Source organism: Mytilus trossulus, chromosome 3 (genome assembly GCF_036588685.1).
Source record: "Mytilus trossulus isolate FHL-02 chromosome 3, PNRI_Mtr1.1.1.hap1, whole genome shotgun sequence".
In the NCBI taxonomy this organism is placed as follows: Eukaryota; Metazoa; Mollusca; class Bivalvia; order Mytilida; family Mytilidae; genus Mytilus; species Mytilus trossulus.
In genome coordinates this window covers 58,154,556-58,171,903 of record NC_086375.1, presented here as the reverse complement: position 1 = coordinate 58,171,903, position 17,348 = coordinate 58,154,556, and the positions used below count along the sequence as shown (strand labels likewise).

At 31.9% G+C, this 17,348-nt stretch overlaps 1 protein-coding gene across 4 annotated transcripts in view; it reads left to right on the top strand.

Annotated features, from left to right (window-relative positions):
• LOC134711966 (1-phosphatidylinositol 4,5-bisphosphate phosphodiesterase beta-4-like) overlaps nt 1-17,348 on the top strand; it is an 88,258-nt gene that overhangs the window by 13,319 nt on the left and 57,591 nt on the right. For all 4 annotated transcript variants that reach the window (XM_063573026.1, XM_063573027.1, XM_063573025.1 and 1 more), the window contains 3 exons: nt 6,369-6,449; nt 9,443-9,508; nt 15,474-15,611. In XM_063573026.1, coding sequence (XP_063429096.1) covers nt 6,369-6,449; nt 9,443-9,508; nt 15,474-15,611 — 285 coding nt within the window. The remainder of the gene's footprint in view (nt 1-6,368; nt 6,450-9,442; nt 9,509-15,473; nt 15,612-17,348) is intronic.

The following is a 17,348-nucleotide window of genomic DNA, read 5'->3' as shown; positions in this document are numbered from 1 at the left end:
CACTCCAATAGCCTGGTTCAAAAGGAAGACCCATTATTCCCCAAAAAGACTGTTACTTGGCCTGTAAACATTGATTATAGATAGAAGGTAGACTTGACAGCCCTCCTTTCAATGATTTATACAGTTTTCAATATATTTTTACATCTCCTTTATCAAATGTGACATTGAAAAATTGTGAAACTAATGACCACTTAACACTGCTTTAGTCTCTATTCCAGTCACATGATTATAAAACACGTTATACAGACAATATCGCTGTAATTAAAGTTATTTTGGTTTTGAAAAGGACTGCTGTAGGAATTGTGGTTGTTTTTCTTTTAATCATTACACATGGCCAGTCTAAGAATATGATCTTATATAATTGAAACCTGTTTTTACTACTTAAATGGTGCCTTTGTTGTCATGTTCCTACACTTAATTATATTGATTTTCTACACATTCCATATCTTTTGGGAATATTTCATCAAATATACAGCCAAATAAGTCAGATTATTGTAATTTTTCTTTCAAGGAATAGAAGACTGTATTACAAAATTAAGAAATATGTTCTATGCAGATTTAATTAGGGATAACAAGATAATGGTTTAACAAGGGAAATTTGTATAGATTCTACTTCCAGTATTTTGTCAAAGGTGTGATAAAACTCCCTTTAATTGCTTGATTTTAAGTTTCCATAATAACAGATAGTTAGTTTATTTATTATAAGATTGGGTTAATGACTTAATACGTATTAGATACTCCTTGAGAGTATAAGCCCGAATGAGGTGTATCTAATTTACACTAATATTATGTTATTGTCACTGCAGAATGATAGTTTGAATAATTTTGGAGGGCCTTGGGTCTTTATGCAAATTGTTCATATGTTATCGAAAAGCATTATAAATGCAGGTATCCAATTTTCATTTCACGATATCTTGGTGTAAATAATGAAACATGACATTTTAAAGTGTAAATTGAATAAATAGTAATACTGCTCTCTTAAACATACATGTATCTTAAATGTGTCATGTGAGAACATACTAAAGTTGATGAGCTCTGATCATTACGAGATAGTGTGCTTAAAATATATAGGTCAACATGATGGAAATATTACTATACTTGTTTTCTTTGAGGATTGTCTAATTATACCGGATTTCAAAAGTTATAATTGTGTAAAAGAGTTTCTGTAGAAAAAAAAGTGTGCTATACTTTCATTTAAAAAGAGACAGGACCTAAATTTCTCTGATATACCATTGTTCAGTTCAATCTAGTTATTATTTAGGGTATATAATCCTAAAGCAGGCTTAGAATTCTTGAAACAAACTTAAGCCATAAGCTGCCAGTTATAAGAGAAAGCAAATGAAATTCATAAATAGAAGAGAAATTTTAATGAACATGTAAAGTAGAACAAATTACTTTCCTCATGTCATCCTCATTAGTATAAAATCTAGTTTTTATTATCATCTGTGCAATGATATAATGGGCATCAGTCAGGCCTTAGTTAGTGGTCTCTTTTGTTAAAAATAATTTTAAGATTTTTTATCAAACTTATACAAAAGGTACATATCAGCAATGACTTGGTCAAGTAAGAAATCAGTGTGGATCAACCAATTAGAGCTATGCCCCATACATGTTTTGCCCATCTTTTAACAAAATTCTGTTAAAGGTTTTAATCAGTAGTCAGTGACTTATGTCCTGAATAATATCTAAAATCAATGCTTCAACTATAATTTTGAAAAAGATTCATGCCCTTTAAGTTTTCATCTGTTCAATGACATTTCATGAAATCAAAAACAAGTTCTTTAAAAATTATTGATGAATATATGTCCATCAACTTGGTCTATATGCATATTCAACAAAGGACACTCTCCAACATTATAGGCAAGAATACAATACATAACAAAAATATCTGTTTTGTTGATCTTGTATTACTCATTATTTAGTCTGTTTAGTTTCTCTCAATTTTCTTTAGTTTTTGCACATAACGCACATGAAGGTAAAAAAAATACTCATTTGAGAGCAATTACTCCTACAAAGAGTGACAGTCTACTAACTGTATTGGCAGAATTTGACTTGTTTGTAGATCTTGCCTTGCTGATAATTTTTGTGATTTGAAGCATCGATTCATCTAAAAAAAAATATCATTTAAGTCAAAATGCCAAAAATTGGAAATAGTTTTCATTCAAGGGCAATACCTCCAATGACGAGTTTTGAGATGATTTCCTCCATTTGTAGTCCAGTCAATCTAGCAATTTTTTTTACCCTAACCCGAAAGTAATTGCAACAGAAGATTTTAAAGTTTTAATCTTTAGCATTATACCCCAAATATGCACAGAAAAAAGTCCCATAAAATCTAACTTGAGGAAGACTTAAAATATCACCATTTAAAATTCCTATGGAGATTTGCATTGAAAAGGGAGATAACTCTTGCAAAAAAGGCAGAAATATCAGTAATAATAACTTTACCACTTCTATTCATCAGAATGGATTGATTCTTGATATATTTTATCAAGCTATAATTTAGATTTCGTAATTCATTAGTTGACCATTTATTGAATTCTTCAACGTGTCAAGGTAAAGAATCTCAATTTTAATAAAAATAATTCAGCATGTATTCTTCTTTTTGTGGTTTAAAGCTTCGTTAGAAAAGTAAGTTGCTGAAAAAATATCATATACAGATATAAGCAATACCAAATTTTCACAGTATTTTTTTCAAAATGGTTACAAAGCTACAATTTTTCAATTTGCAATTTCTTTCATGAAAAATGCATGAAAAAAATAAAACTACCCATACCACTTCGGTTTTGTACATTTCATGAGCAAAAGCTTATATGATTTAGTCAAATACAAACTTATAACCATATCAAAGTAGGTATCATACTTTAAAAATTTCAAGAAAAACAACCAAAAACTGACCAAATAAGACTCTTTTTTGCAAGATTTATCTCCCCTTCCAATGTTAATTTCCATAGGAAATTAGAAATGCTGATTTTGAGTTTTCTTAAAGTTAGATTTTATGGGACTTTTTTCTGTGTATATAACGGGCATAATGCTATAGATTAGAGCTAAAAAAAAATCTGTTGCAATTAGTTTGAGGTTAAATCTTAGTTTGACTGGACTAGTGGTATAAATTGGCCTTTTCAGAATCTAAAGAATCATGGGTAATTTTATTGTTCAGACTCCAAAATGAAAATAACGTCACATCATTGATTGAATTTCCATTGTTTATAACATTTTTAACATATCACAACATTTTGGTGTACACTTTTGAAATTTGTACCCAGGATGCATTAGATTCTGAAACGGTGAATTGAAGAAATTGTCTTGCTAATCATTTTTCCTTACTAATTAAGTTTTTATTTATTATTATAATTTGCATAAAAATGTTAAATTGTCATCATTGCACAATAACACTAATACAGAGTTTACTGACGATTTTCGACCATGTACACTTGTCTTTTGTAGAACTTGTTTAACTTATAATTTTGGCAAATTAAAAGTTTCTCCCTTTCTTACAGTTTTTAAGATAATAGGCAAAAAAAATATAATAATTGTCCTTTTAGAACAATAACTCCTATAAGAAGTTGTATGAAAGTTTTGATGAATGTGAACAATTGGTAGAGCTCAACATTTTGGACATTTTTGCCCTTGTCAGATTTTCTCTAACAATATATATACCAGTAACTGTCCTTTCATTCATGTACTATTCAGTCATGTATTATTAAAATCATCACATACATTCACATTTTGCCTGAATTTATTATATTTATATGTTATATGAATTACAAATAATTCTCTCATTTGGTCCGAGTACACAGTTATTTCGTAGTGCATTTCTTTTAGACAATAAATGTAAATAAAAAAAATCCCACCTGCGCTTTCTCAATAACATTTTTACAGTGTGTTGTACTACTTTTGGGACAAATTATATCAAAATTATAGAAAACTTCATCAGCTCTAACTCAAAATATGGACAATTTTGTGTTAAGGGGGTCTTGAAATCTTTTGACAGCTTCCGAAGTGCTAAATTTTGACCTTTTTCAGCTGGACCTAATCACTACTTTACCTAAATATTTATGACCCAAATTTTTTTACAGTGTCATTTCACCCCCCAACTTGCTATATGAGGCATAAAACATGGAGAATTAAATTTGGAAGGGGTATAACAAAAAATTGGCAAGTAACACACTGTCCACATTAAGGACTATATTCGTGAACAACGAAAATCAAAGGACGATAACTGTGTACTCGGACCTAATAGGATAGAAAAAGTTGACCAATCCTTATAAAACTTGGTATGACACAAGCCTAATATATTATAAGACTGCTTACAACGTATCATAGCAATAGGATATATATTATAGACACTATGATTAATTCTATATTCAACTTTACGTGTTAAATTTGGACGTTAAAATTGAGAAATTTCAACTATCAACATTTGGGGCTTTTAAAATTAAAATATTGCAAAAAAATACTTTTACAATGCCTTAATATATAATACATCATGTATTTAAAGCAATAGAGTACTCATTTTATATATCAGACTTAGCATAATTTTTCAAAAGTCAAATTTATATGAGCCTGTGCCTAAAAATGAAGGTTTTCCAATGAAGGGGAGCCTTACATGAAGATGTAATATTTTCCAGCAATTTTAAATTTGTGAAGCTTTTTGATTATAAATGATCCTTACATATGTACTTAATGTACTTTACATGGAAAGAAAACTTACAAATAACATATCATATTAGTTTAAAAGGGTCTTAGGCCAAGTATGACTAAAAATAATTTAGGGTCAATTTAGGCCGTAGCACATATTTACATTTAAAAATGCATATTGAAGCTATAGGAAATAAAAAATTGTGTCTTTTCTATCATTTCTATACTCAGGTGACATGATACAATGAATCTGAGCACAAAAAGCCTCTTACATTCAACTTTTTGAGCAGACAGTATGGTCTGATACAAAGATTTTTCACTTTTTAGTGAAATACTTGCATGCAATTTTAGTCTCAACAGGCTTATATTTGAACCCCATGGTATCCTACAGAGGTAAAGAAAGATATTATGTGAAATGAAACAGGTACAAAAGACATTGTTAAGTGCTTTTTATACAAATTTAGTGAGGTCTTTATTATGGACTTCAACTTTTATGAACCATGCTCCTCACATTTAACTTGATTCAAACAGGGCATTAGATGAGGGTCATTTATACAACACACTTTGCTAATATTGTCTGAGATAATCTTCTTTTCTGTAAATTCAGAGTTCACAAATGAGTAATACAACTAAATTAAATCATAGAAACACACAAATTGACACATGAAAACATGTCAGATAGAAAGTCAAAATGCCACTTATGCATCAACATTGAAAAAGCTATGAAATGCTTATTTTGACCATATAATGCCAAAATTGGTCATTTTTGCAGAAATTCTATCAAATAAAAGTTTAAATCCTTTAGTTTTATGCTATTTGACAAATTGACACCATCAAATCATTCAGGGAAGTTGCCAAGGTACAGATTCTATATTTCCTGATTTCACCTCTTAGGTCCGAGTACACAGTTATTTCGTAGTGCATTTCTTTTAGACAATAAATGTAAATAAAAAAAATCCCACCTGCGCTTTCTCAATAACATTTTTACAGTGTGTTGTACTACTTTTGGGACAAATTATATCAAAATTATAGAAAACTTCATCAGCTCTAACTCAAAATATGGACAATTTTGTGTTAAGGGGGTCTTGAAATCTTTTGACAGCTTCCGAAGTGCTAAATTTTGACCTTTTTCAGCTGGACCTAATCACTACTTTACCTAAATATTTATGACCCAAATTTTTTTACAGTGTCATTTCACCCCCCATCTTGCTATATGAGGCATAAAACATGGAGAATTAAATTTGGAAGGGGTATAACAAAAATTGGCAAGTAACACACTGTCCACATTAAGGACTATATTCGTGAACAACGAAAATCAAAGGACGATAACTGTGTACTCGGACCATTTTGATTTATCTATTTTTAATAATGATGAAAATGAAAGTAAATGTCATACCTTTTAAAAAAGTATGACATTATTGTTCATATGAGAATAATAAAAAAAATTCAGCCATATCCATTGAGTATCGTCTGGATGGGGTTTAAATTTAAAGTTCTAATAGGCAGTACAAATAAATAATACAGAAAAAAATAGATAAAAATAAATGAAAATAGAGAATAGTGGGGTGCTTAAATAAAAAGAATAAATAGTGACAAACAAGCAAAATTTTTAAGAGAAAAATGAGCTTTGATATAATTGAAGACATAAATGTAGGCCCCGTTATAAAACATTTATTACAGTTTGTAATATTTTATTACAAATCTTTATTTACTTATTTTTTTGTTTACAGGAATCAGGTACATTGGAACCTAAATGCTTGGTTAAGGTAGATGAAAATGGATTTTTCATTTACTGGAAGAGTGAAGGCAGGGTAAGATTGAACATCAAAAGTTATTAAATTGTATTTTTCCTGATAAAGACCAAAATCTCTGTACTGCTTCAACAATTTCTTAAGCTTGCAAATATGTCGGAGACAGAAAGGCACATTTGAAAAGATCCTCAATTTAAACTGATAGGAGCAGAAGATATCACAGAAAAATCAAAGTAATAAATTGAAAAAAATGTCAAATGAAAAAGCATGAAAATAGAGCATTTCACACAGCATAGCCATCACACCGAAAACTATTGAAGATTGAGTGACATAGACCCAACCCTGTGGTTTTTCAGTGACACCCATCTAGCGATATTGATACAGGACAGAAACCCCCCAAAAAGGTGACCTCATATTGACACCCACCTAACGATACTGATACAGGACAGAAACCCCCAAAAAGGTGTACTCAATTGCTCCACTATTGACACCCACCTAACAATAGTGATACAGGACAGAACCCCCCAAAAAGGTGTACTCAATTGCTCCACTATTGACACCCACCTAACGATACTGATACAGGACAGAAACCCCCCAAAATAGTGAACTCAATTGCTCTACTAGTGACACCCACCTAATGATACTGATACAGGACAGAAACCCCCAAAATGGTGAACTCAATTGCTCCACTAGTGACACCCACCTAGCGATACTGATACAGGACAGAAACACCCCCCCCCCCCCCCCCCCCCCCCCCCCCCCAAAAAAAAAAAAGGTGAACTCAATTGCTCCACAAATGACACCCACCTAATGATAGTGATACAAGACAGAAACCCCCAAAAAGGTGAACTCAATTGCTCCACTAGTGACACCCACCTAATGATACTGATACAGGACAGAAACCCCCCAAAAGATGAACTCGAATTGCTCCACAAGTGACACCCACCTAATGATACTGATACAGGACAGAAACCCCCCAAAAAAGGTGAACTCAATTGCTCCACTAGTGACATTCACCTAACGATAGTGATACAAGACATAATAATTCTTCCTGTTGCTAATTTTGTAAGATAATATTCCATTGGAGGAAGTGCTTAAACACATCTGCTTCATTGTGGGTCTGTGACTGAATGTATTTTGGAATTTTATACAAGTTCGATATAGTTAGAAAAATGGTTGCACCTAGCTGTCCTTACAAATAATTCTTACCATTTTCTATATAGGTTCTGGATTTCTTGATTCGTGATTGTCATATTATACCTGATAGATAATGTAATTAAGTTATATTGTCTAAATGAAGCATTATGATAAAAAAAATTATGTATCCGTAGGGTTTTGTATATAATTAATTAATTTGTAAATATATACATTGACCGAGCAATCAAACAGGCTTCTGGCAAGTATTTAGAAAAGCGAAATAGCTAAATAAAAATGACACAATATGAGTGATAATAATAGATTTTGTAATGAGTGAGCATTGGATATCTCTCATTATCACTTGGTATGAACTTAAGTTATTTGGTTTCCCTGTAAATATAAACAAGCCTTTTAAATTAAACTATGAGAGTTGATATCAAGCAATATCCGTTTATCAGGTGATGTTGGATGTTTTTCTCTTATGGTAAAAATGATCTTTGTCCTGTTGAAATATTTTTGAATTCTCAAGCTGCACAACAACTATAACTGCTCACTTGGCTTTGACATGTTACTGGTGATAAAAAGCTTGGCTTATAGTTTTGACTATGGTGCTGGAAATACAGACTTTGACATGTGTTTTTCACATGGTTAGCTTAATATGGCTTTGACATGGTTCTGATGACATAGAGATTGACATGTGGCTTTGACACAGTTCTGGTGACATTGAGATTGATAAGCGGCGTTGGCATTAAACTGGTGATATAGAGCTTGACCTTCTGACTTTGACAAAGCACTGGTGATAAAGAGCTTGACATGTGTCTTTTACATTAAACTGGTGATGAAGAGCTTGACATGTGTCTTTTACATTAAACTGGTGATATAGAGCTCGACATGGGGCTTTTACATGGCAGTGGTAATTTAGAGCTTGGCATGTGGCTTGGACATGGTTTTAGTTATACAGAGCTTCACATGGCTTTGACATTGAACTGGTGATGTAGAGCTTGACATACATGTAGCTTTGACATGGTTCTGGTAACATAAAGATTGACATGTGGCTTTGTCATAGTTCAGGTGATACAGAGCTTGGCATGTGGCTTTGAAACGGTTCTGGTGATTTAGAGATTGATGTGTGGCCTTAACATAGTTCAGGTGATACAGAGCTTGGCATGTGGCTTTGAAATGGTTCTGGTGATATAGAGATTGACATGTGACTTTGTCATAGTTCAGGTGATACAGAGCTTGGCATGTGGCTTTGAAACAGTTCTGGTGATAAAGAGATTGACATGTGGCTTTGTCATAGTTCAGGTGATACAGAGCTTGGCATGTGGCTTTGAAACGGTTCTGGTGATATAGAGATTGACATGTGGCTTTGTCATAGTTCAGGTGATACAGAGCTTGGCATGTGGCTTTGAAACGGTTCTGGTGATATAGAGATTGATGTGTGACTTTGTCATAGTTCAGGTGATACAGAGCTTGGTATGTGACTTTGTCATGGTTCTGGTGATATAAAGCTTTGCATGTTTATACTTTGACATGGTTCTGGTAATACATATAGACATGAAAATGTGGCTTTGGCATGCTACTATTAGCTTGCAGAATTGACTTTGACAAGTAATATATAGCTTAGCATTTAGTTTGGACAGCGAACAGAGATATAGAGCTTATTATAATGTCTCTAATTTGGACAGGTGATAAACAGCTTGCCATCTTGTTTTGAGTTGAGACAAAAGAAAACAGCTCAACATACAGTCTTAAATTTGGACAGGGATTGATGCAGTTTTCACTAAAAAGCCAAAAAAAATTTCATTTCATAGTTTTAGAGTATCATGTCATGATATTATAGTCATGACATTATAAAAAGATTCATTACTATTGCCTTCTATTGTTTTTAATTTTACAAAAAAATTGTATTGCAGGAAGGACAAGTTCGTGAAATTTCCCAGGTGAATGATATCAGATTAGGACTGGCGCCTAAGATAAATGTAAGTACTAAATCACAGCTTAGTATAAAACTTGCTGGTCAAAGACTATTCTTATATCAACATTTGTTGTTAGTTCTGATTTGATGGCAATAAAAATGTCATGTGATCAGTATATATATATTTGTTTTCAAAATTATTAAAATAGGAGATTCTTGTTTTAATGATGTTGAAAAATGAGGAGATCTTCCACAATATTAAGAACAATGATACTGGCTCAGTTGGAGGGCATTTGTTTTTGTTCCATTTTAAGTAAAATCTTCTTTTCAAACAATTATGTAAAAAAAAAACTATTCTATATCTAACTTTTGCTGACTCTTTTGTTTTCAACATCTGCAATTTTTCGAAATGGTTTGATGAAAATACAATTGTCACTATAGCTTTCAGACAATAACTGTTCATCAGATGTTTGTTCCTATATTCAAAGTACATATATATCTAAATCATGTCCTCATTGTACTATTTTGAGATACTAAATTTGCTATTAGTTTTAATATGGAAATAAAAGAAAGGAAATAAAGTTATATATTTAATAATTGAAAGATATTAGCTATGAAGTTACCAGCTTTGGGTACTTACTGTTTCTGTATTTAGGAAAGAGAATTCTATATTTGGAATTTTATGATCTATATTCTATATTTGGATTTTATTTAAGAAAATATGATTAAAGTTATCACACAGAAAGATTATTTGCCATATTTAGTGTCGCATTACCACAGAAATATTAATTGACTTTACATTACAGGTGTAAAATCTTTAGCTTGTATCAGCATAAGCAGATTTGAAATATTAAGTTAATCGTCAAATCCAGTCTAATAGTTATTCCTTTTAGAAAACATTTTTAAGATTGAAATTGTTGTGTTATGGAATAAAAAATTCACAATTTCTTTGTTTTATTGACAAGCAATGAGTTTCATTAATTAGCTTGATGGAACATGAATCAATACCTTATAGATTTGATATAGATATTGAGAACATTTATGGGTTTATAGAGTCCTATCTTATGTTTGTGTTAACAAGGTAATTACTTGTGGGTTATCTTGAATAACTGGAATACTAGATGCTTGTACTAAATATTCACTATAATGATGAAGTCAGCTGGGAATACTTTGGTTTTTAGTTTGAGAAATATGCTAATTTATTTCATATTACAGTAGATGCTAATTATCTGCTTACAAGTTGTTTTGCAAATGATTTTTGCCATGCCACCAACATGTGTCACAGAAGGGGAAACATTGGAAGCACTTAAGAGGCAGCATTTACAATATGCTAAAAAGTCAATATATTATCCCTCTAGTGTAATAGAAAATTGTAAAGAGGTTATTGTCATCTGAATTTGTCCTTTTTTTTCATTTTTTCAGTTGTCAAGTTAATGTCAGTATCTCTGAGTCTGATGGGTCAATTATATTTGAGTTATTGTTTGTTGCTGTTATATGTATTAATATCTAAATTCAATATGATTTTTGTATGGCCTGCAATGAAAGTCAAAAGTGAGGCAACAGCGACAGTATTTGCTAACCTTGACCTCCTTCTTTAGGGTTCAATGTTCATACTGCCCTAAGCTTTCATGACATGGTCTATTACTTTAACGACTCTTGGCCAATGCTAAGTTTTTTTTAAGGTAGATCTGGTTCTCTAAAACTATAAGCATTTGGTCAACTATATTGAGCTGGGTCTTGGTGGATAAGTGGTCTTAGTTGTTGATTTACTCTATATCAAGCCTGTCAACACAGTAATCTTGAGTTTAAACGTGCAAGTGGCAGGTGTGTACAATTCTATCTTAATTCACAGGAATAACATATTTTCTTCAGAAAGCCATTGTTTTCTCTGGGCACTCTGGCTGTCATCAACAATAAAAATCTGGCTTTATGAAATAGGCGGTAGTGCTGAAAGTGTGTTAGACCCCCCTCCCCCTCCCCCATTACGTTTAAAAAAAAACCCAAACAAATGATCGGTCAATCAATGAATCAATAAGGTGAGACATTTGAACCTGTGCACTTTTATTTAGTTTGCAGTCACCCTTTTTAGCTGCATTTGTATCTGTAACTCCCTCTGACCTTATGACTGGATTACAGAAGATCTGCAGAACCTGCTGGTTTTTGGGCACTTTCCATTTAATTTTTTGATTAAAATGAAAACATGTATGTCACATATGTGCCCAATTATCAATCTTTTGTAAGTTGATATTTGTAATGCTTTTGCATAAGCATCAGCATACATCATTTTGTTTCAGATTTTAATCCATACCCCCTGAGAAATGCAGTTCAACAAAAACAAGATTTACATTTAATTGAAGTCTAAAAAGACTATATTCTTGTGGCAATGACCTGCACTGATAATTTATTGGTCTAGAAGAATGAAGGACTAATTGTATGATCAATGACATATTTTAGTATAGTGTCTGTAGACAATAGTGCTTGGTGTATATTATTGATCAAGACTTCATCAGACATGAATTGATATAACATGAAATTCCTATAATCAGTTACAAATATAGTCCAAAGTTTGAGTTTTATTTTTTATTACCTGAAAAACAACAGATTTTTGTGGCATACAGCTACTGTACTAGTTAACAGTTAAAATAAAGCTCGTTCATCGCTATTGGCATGTTACGTGATGTTTTTATAATGTAATAATCAAATCACTTCATTGTGTTTGTTAATGAAATGAGTTAATTAACTTTGTTAATTAAATTTCGCTAACATTGACATAAAGGTTAGCTGATATGGATTACAATGCTGTTTTGTTTAATGACTTGTTACGGTCGCATAGGAAAGCGTAAAAATTTGTACCTTAAACAGAAATTAAAGTATAACCAGGTAGATCTGGTCTAATTTTAGGTCTAATTTGAGGATCTGGTCTTATCTGGTCTAATTTGAGGGTCTGGTCTAATCTGGAATCAACTGATTAACTGTAAACCAACTTATTGAAGTTGATACTTTTTTTTCTAGTTTAACCTTCTATCTGTATCAAGCTGACTGATACTAGTTATACGACCGCAAATTTTGAAAAAATTTTCGTCGTATATTGCTAACACGTTGGCGTCGTCGTCGTTGTCGTCGTTGTCGTCGTCGTCGTCCGAATACTTTTAGTTTTCGCACTCTAACTTTAGTAAAAGTGAATAGAAATCTATGAAATTTTAACACAAGGTTTATGACCATAAAAGGAAGGCTGGTATTGATTTTGGGAGTGTTGGTCCCAATATTTTAGGAATTAGGGGCCAAAAAGGGCCCAAATAAGCATTTTCTTGGTTTTCGCACTATAACTTTAGTTTAAGTTAATAGAAATCTATGAAATTTTGACACAAGGTTTATGACCACAAAAGAAAGGTTGGGATTGATTTTGGGAGTTTTGGTTTTAACGGTTTAGGAATTAGGGGCCAAAAAAGGGTCCAAATAAGCATTATTCTTGGTTTTCGCACAATAACTTTAGTTAAAGTAAATAGAAATCAATGAAATTTAAACACAATGTTTATGACTACAAAAAGAAGGTTGGTATTGATTTTGGGAGTTTCTGTCCCAACAGTTTAGGAATTAGGGGCCAAAAAGGGACCCAAATAAGCATTTTTCTTGGTTTTCCCACCATAGCGTTAGTATAAGTAAATAGAAATCTATGAAATTTAAACACAAGGTTTATGGCTATAAAAGGAAGGTTTTGGGAGTTTTGGTCCCAACAGTTAAGGAAAAAGGGGCCCAAAGGGTCCAAAATTAAACTTTGTTTTGAATTCATCAAAATTGAATAATTGGGGTTCTTTAATATGCCGAATCTAACTGTGTATGTAGATTCTTAATTTTTGGTCCCGTTTTCAAATTGGTCTACATTAAGGTCCAAAGGGTCCAAAATTAAACTTAGTTTGATTTTAACAAAAATTGAAACCTTGGGGTTCTTTGATATGCTGAATCTAAAAATGTACTTAGATTTTTTATTATTGGCCCAGTTTTCAAGTTGGCCCAAATCGAGGTCCAAAATTAAACATTGTTTGATTTCATCAAAAATTTAATAATTGGGGTTCTTTGATATGCCAAATCTAACTGTGTTTGTAGATTCTTAATTTTTGGTCCAGTTTTAAAATTGGTCAAAATTAAAGTGCAAAGGGTCCAAAATTAAACTAAGTTTGATTTTAACAAAAATCAAATTCTTGGGCCTCTTTGATATGCTGAATCTAAACATGTACTTAGATTTTTGATTATGGGCCCAGTTTTCAAGTTGGTCCAAATCAGGATCTAAAATTATTATATTAAGTATTGTGCAATAGCAAGTCTTTTCAATTGCACAGTATTGTGCAATGGCAAGAAATATCTAATTTCACAATATTGTGAAATAGCAATTTTTTTTTTAATTAAGAGTTATCTTTCTTTGTCCAGTATAGTAAGCAAGAAATATCTGCAAGAATTTTTTTTAATTGGAGTTATCTTTCTTTGTCCAGAATCAACTTAAATCTTTGTTATATACAATATACAATGTATATTCACTTTTTACTACCAACTGATAAATTTAAATTATCTTTACCATTCAGTGATAACAAGCAGTTTTTTTACATCTTAATATTTTATGATGTATTTAAATGAGTAGTAATTGTTGCAAACTCCATTAGAATATTTTAATTGAAATTAGTTTTGGAATAAGGGAAAGGGGGATGTGATTAAAAAATTGGGTTCAATTTTTCTCATTTGAAATTTCAAAAATAAAAAGAAAATTTCTTCAAACATTTTTTTGAGAGGATTAATATTCAACAGCATAGTGAATTGCTCTAAGAGAAAACAAAAATTTTAAGTTCATTTGAATACAATCATTCTGTGTCAGAAACCTATGCTGTGTCAACTATTTAATCACAATCCAAATTTAGAGCGGAATCCAGCTTGAATGTTGTGTCCATACTTGCCCCAACTGTTCAGGGTTCAACCTCTGCGGTCGTATAAAGCTACGCCCTGCGGAGCATCTGGTTTGAATTGATTTACACTAGTAATATTTGGGTCCTTCATAGCTTGCTGTTTGGTGTGAGCCAAGGCTCAATGTTGAAGGCCATACATTGATCTATAATGGTTTACTTTTATAAATTGTGACTTGGATGGAGAGTTGTCTTATAGGCTTTCATACAACATCTTCTTATATCTACTTAACAATATTTAATATCTAGCTTTAACAAAAAATAGAATTTGGTTCAATCCAAATGGGTTTTTGTTTGTACATTATGTTTTCTCCTTTGAAATATTGGTTTTAAACATTGTATTAATGGTAAATGATAAGTCATATTGATTTAAATATTCAAGTTTTTCCTCTCGTTAATACACATTATATAGCCATAAGTATGTAATAAATATCAGAATCTATCATATATTTCTGTAATTTTCTGATAATTCTACTGATTTGTAAATAAAAGAAGAAGTGTCTTCTAATAATATCCCATTTCCATTGATTATGTACCGTTTATTAAAAGTTACCTCACTTTTACTCCAAGCTTATGAAGAATGTGCTGTTTAAGTAATGTTCAGTGGGAGAAGCATTCTCCCTTTAAACCTGACACAGAAAAATGATTGCAAAAATATGACAATCACATTATGGTTTGACTTTGTCATTGTGTTGGTCCTAAAGCATTAAGTTTCAAGACAATAACATCGATCAGTGTAAGTATGTGGAGCTCCATGAAATAGTACTACCACAAAGTTTCATACCACAAAATTGTAGGCTTGGAATTGATTTTGAGGGTACTGTTAGACCACAAGCATTCTGTGTCTGAAACCTATGCTTTTTCAAGTATTTAACCACAATACAAATTCAGAGCTGTCTTTATCATGCTTTACAATTGTGTACAAACTTGCCCCAACTGCTTAGGATTTGTCCTCTGCTGTCGTATCTAGCTGCGCTCCCATAGCATTTTATTTTGTAATTGAATAATCAACTCAATGTTACTTATATTTTCTAATTTTAATTGATGAAAGTATGAAGGCAGATAATTAATATTTTTCAGGACCCTAAGACTTATGCTGAAATCGAAGTAAAAGGGAACGGTTCATTGGAATGGCGAACTGTTACCATATGCAGTGGTCTAGACTTAGTAAACATAACCTATACACCTTTAATAGCTGCTGATGTAGACACGTCAAGGGTAAGATTTATAGAAACAGTGTAACCTGCACAATCTGACACCTGAGTGACATCCTGCTTTATCTGAGACATTTGATCCCAAAATATACCTCTCCTTGCAGAAAAAAGCCTGAGAATTTGGACATTCTACTTAATTCAACATTTTTTTCTGGTCTCCCAGTGTGTCGGATAACACAGGTTACACTGTATGAACTTTTCATTTAAGTATTGAATGCTTCTTTTTGTTAAATTATTGGGGTGTAAAAGTGTTGACCGAAGTACATTTTGTATGAAGCGCGGAAGCGCTTCATTCTAAAAGTGTACGCACAGTCAACGCTTTTACAACCCTATAAAGTTACAAAAAGAAGCATTCAATACTTATAATTACATTTTTGTAGCTAGGATCATGAAAACAAGATTTTTATCCAGTTTCATTTAATTCACCTGTGCACTTTATCGTGGGACCTCGTGTCATCATGCATGATAAATTTTATTGTCTAATGCAACTGTTTACGGAATAACATGTGATGTGCAGTTAGCCAATCAGAATAACGTATTATAATGAAACTTACATCTAATGTAATTATTATCTTGTATCAAGGTTTGTTTTTTTCTTTTAACATAAGATATAGTATCCAAACAAGAAGTTAAATAATTACAACATGAAGTATTTGATAAGCTTACCTCTATTGTCATGTTTTAACATGGAGCAAGTTCTTTTTCTTTTTGCTTTAACACAGCCTCTTAACTTTTTTGACATAAGAAGTTTGAGGTTTATATGAAATTGAAAACTTACCATAGAAAGTAGCTTGTAAGAATGAAATAAGATATTTGCATTTTGCACATCTCAGAAGTTACCAGGTTTCTGATATAAAGAGTTCTTTAGTTTTTTGGTCAAAATATGACCTTGAAACTTTTTTTTAAGTTCCAGTCAGTAAGCTGCTTTATATGGCTGGAGACAGAGCTACAAAAGATATAATGATTAAAATAATGTACTAGTTTGGGCAATAAATAAAAGGTACTATTTTCACTTGCTGTTGCGATGTACAGTATCTTGATTACTAGTTCAGTGATAATGGATTTATAAGTTTCAAATTATCCATTCATTTTTTAATTTTTTTTTTACGGGCACAAAAGATGTTTTTGGATCGTATAATGGTATGATGTCTTTGTCATAGTTGTCATCGGAAGACACATTGGTTTACAGGCAATAGCTTTAGTTTAAGCGAATGGTTCTCTATGAAATTATTTAAGAAGATTCAATACCACAAAAGGGATTGCTTTTGGGGATGATGGTCCCAACTGTTTTAGGGATTAGGGGTCCAAAAGTGCCCAAAACAAGCAGTTTTTAGTTTCATGAATATATTAACTTGTCACTTGTGTATAAGTATTTTATTGCTTCGTATTTGTACCACACTGTTTAATACCACAATTACAAGGTTGGGATTCATTTAAGGGTTATTGGGCAAACAGTTTAGGAATTAAGGGCCAAAAAGGGGCCAAAAACAAGTGTTTTCTTAGTTTCAAGACAATAACTTGTGTGTTATCATATCAGGCTGTGCTCAGCGAAGCATTTTACAAGTTGATATGTTATAATTTTTATAAAAGGCTCAACTGTAATGTTGTCCTTTTTTTGCAGGTTACGGTTAGTCCAACAAAAACTAGAATCAATAATTGAAATCATATTTTGTATTTAGTTGATATGTCATGCTTTTGGTTTTCATTATAATTAGTGTTTTTAGTGTGAATAAGAGATGTG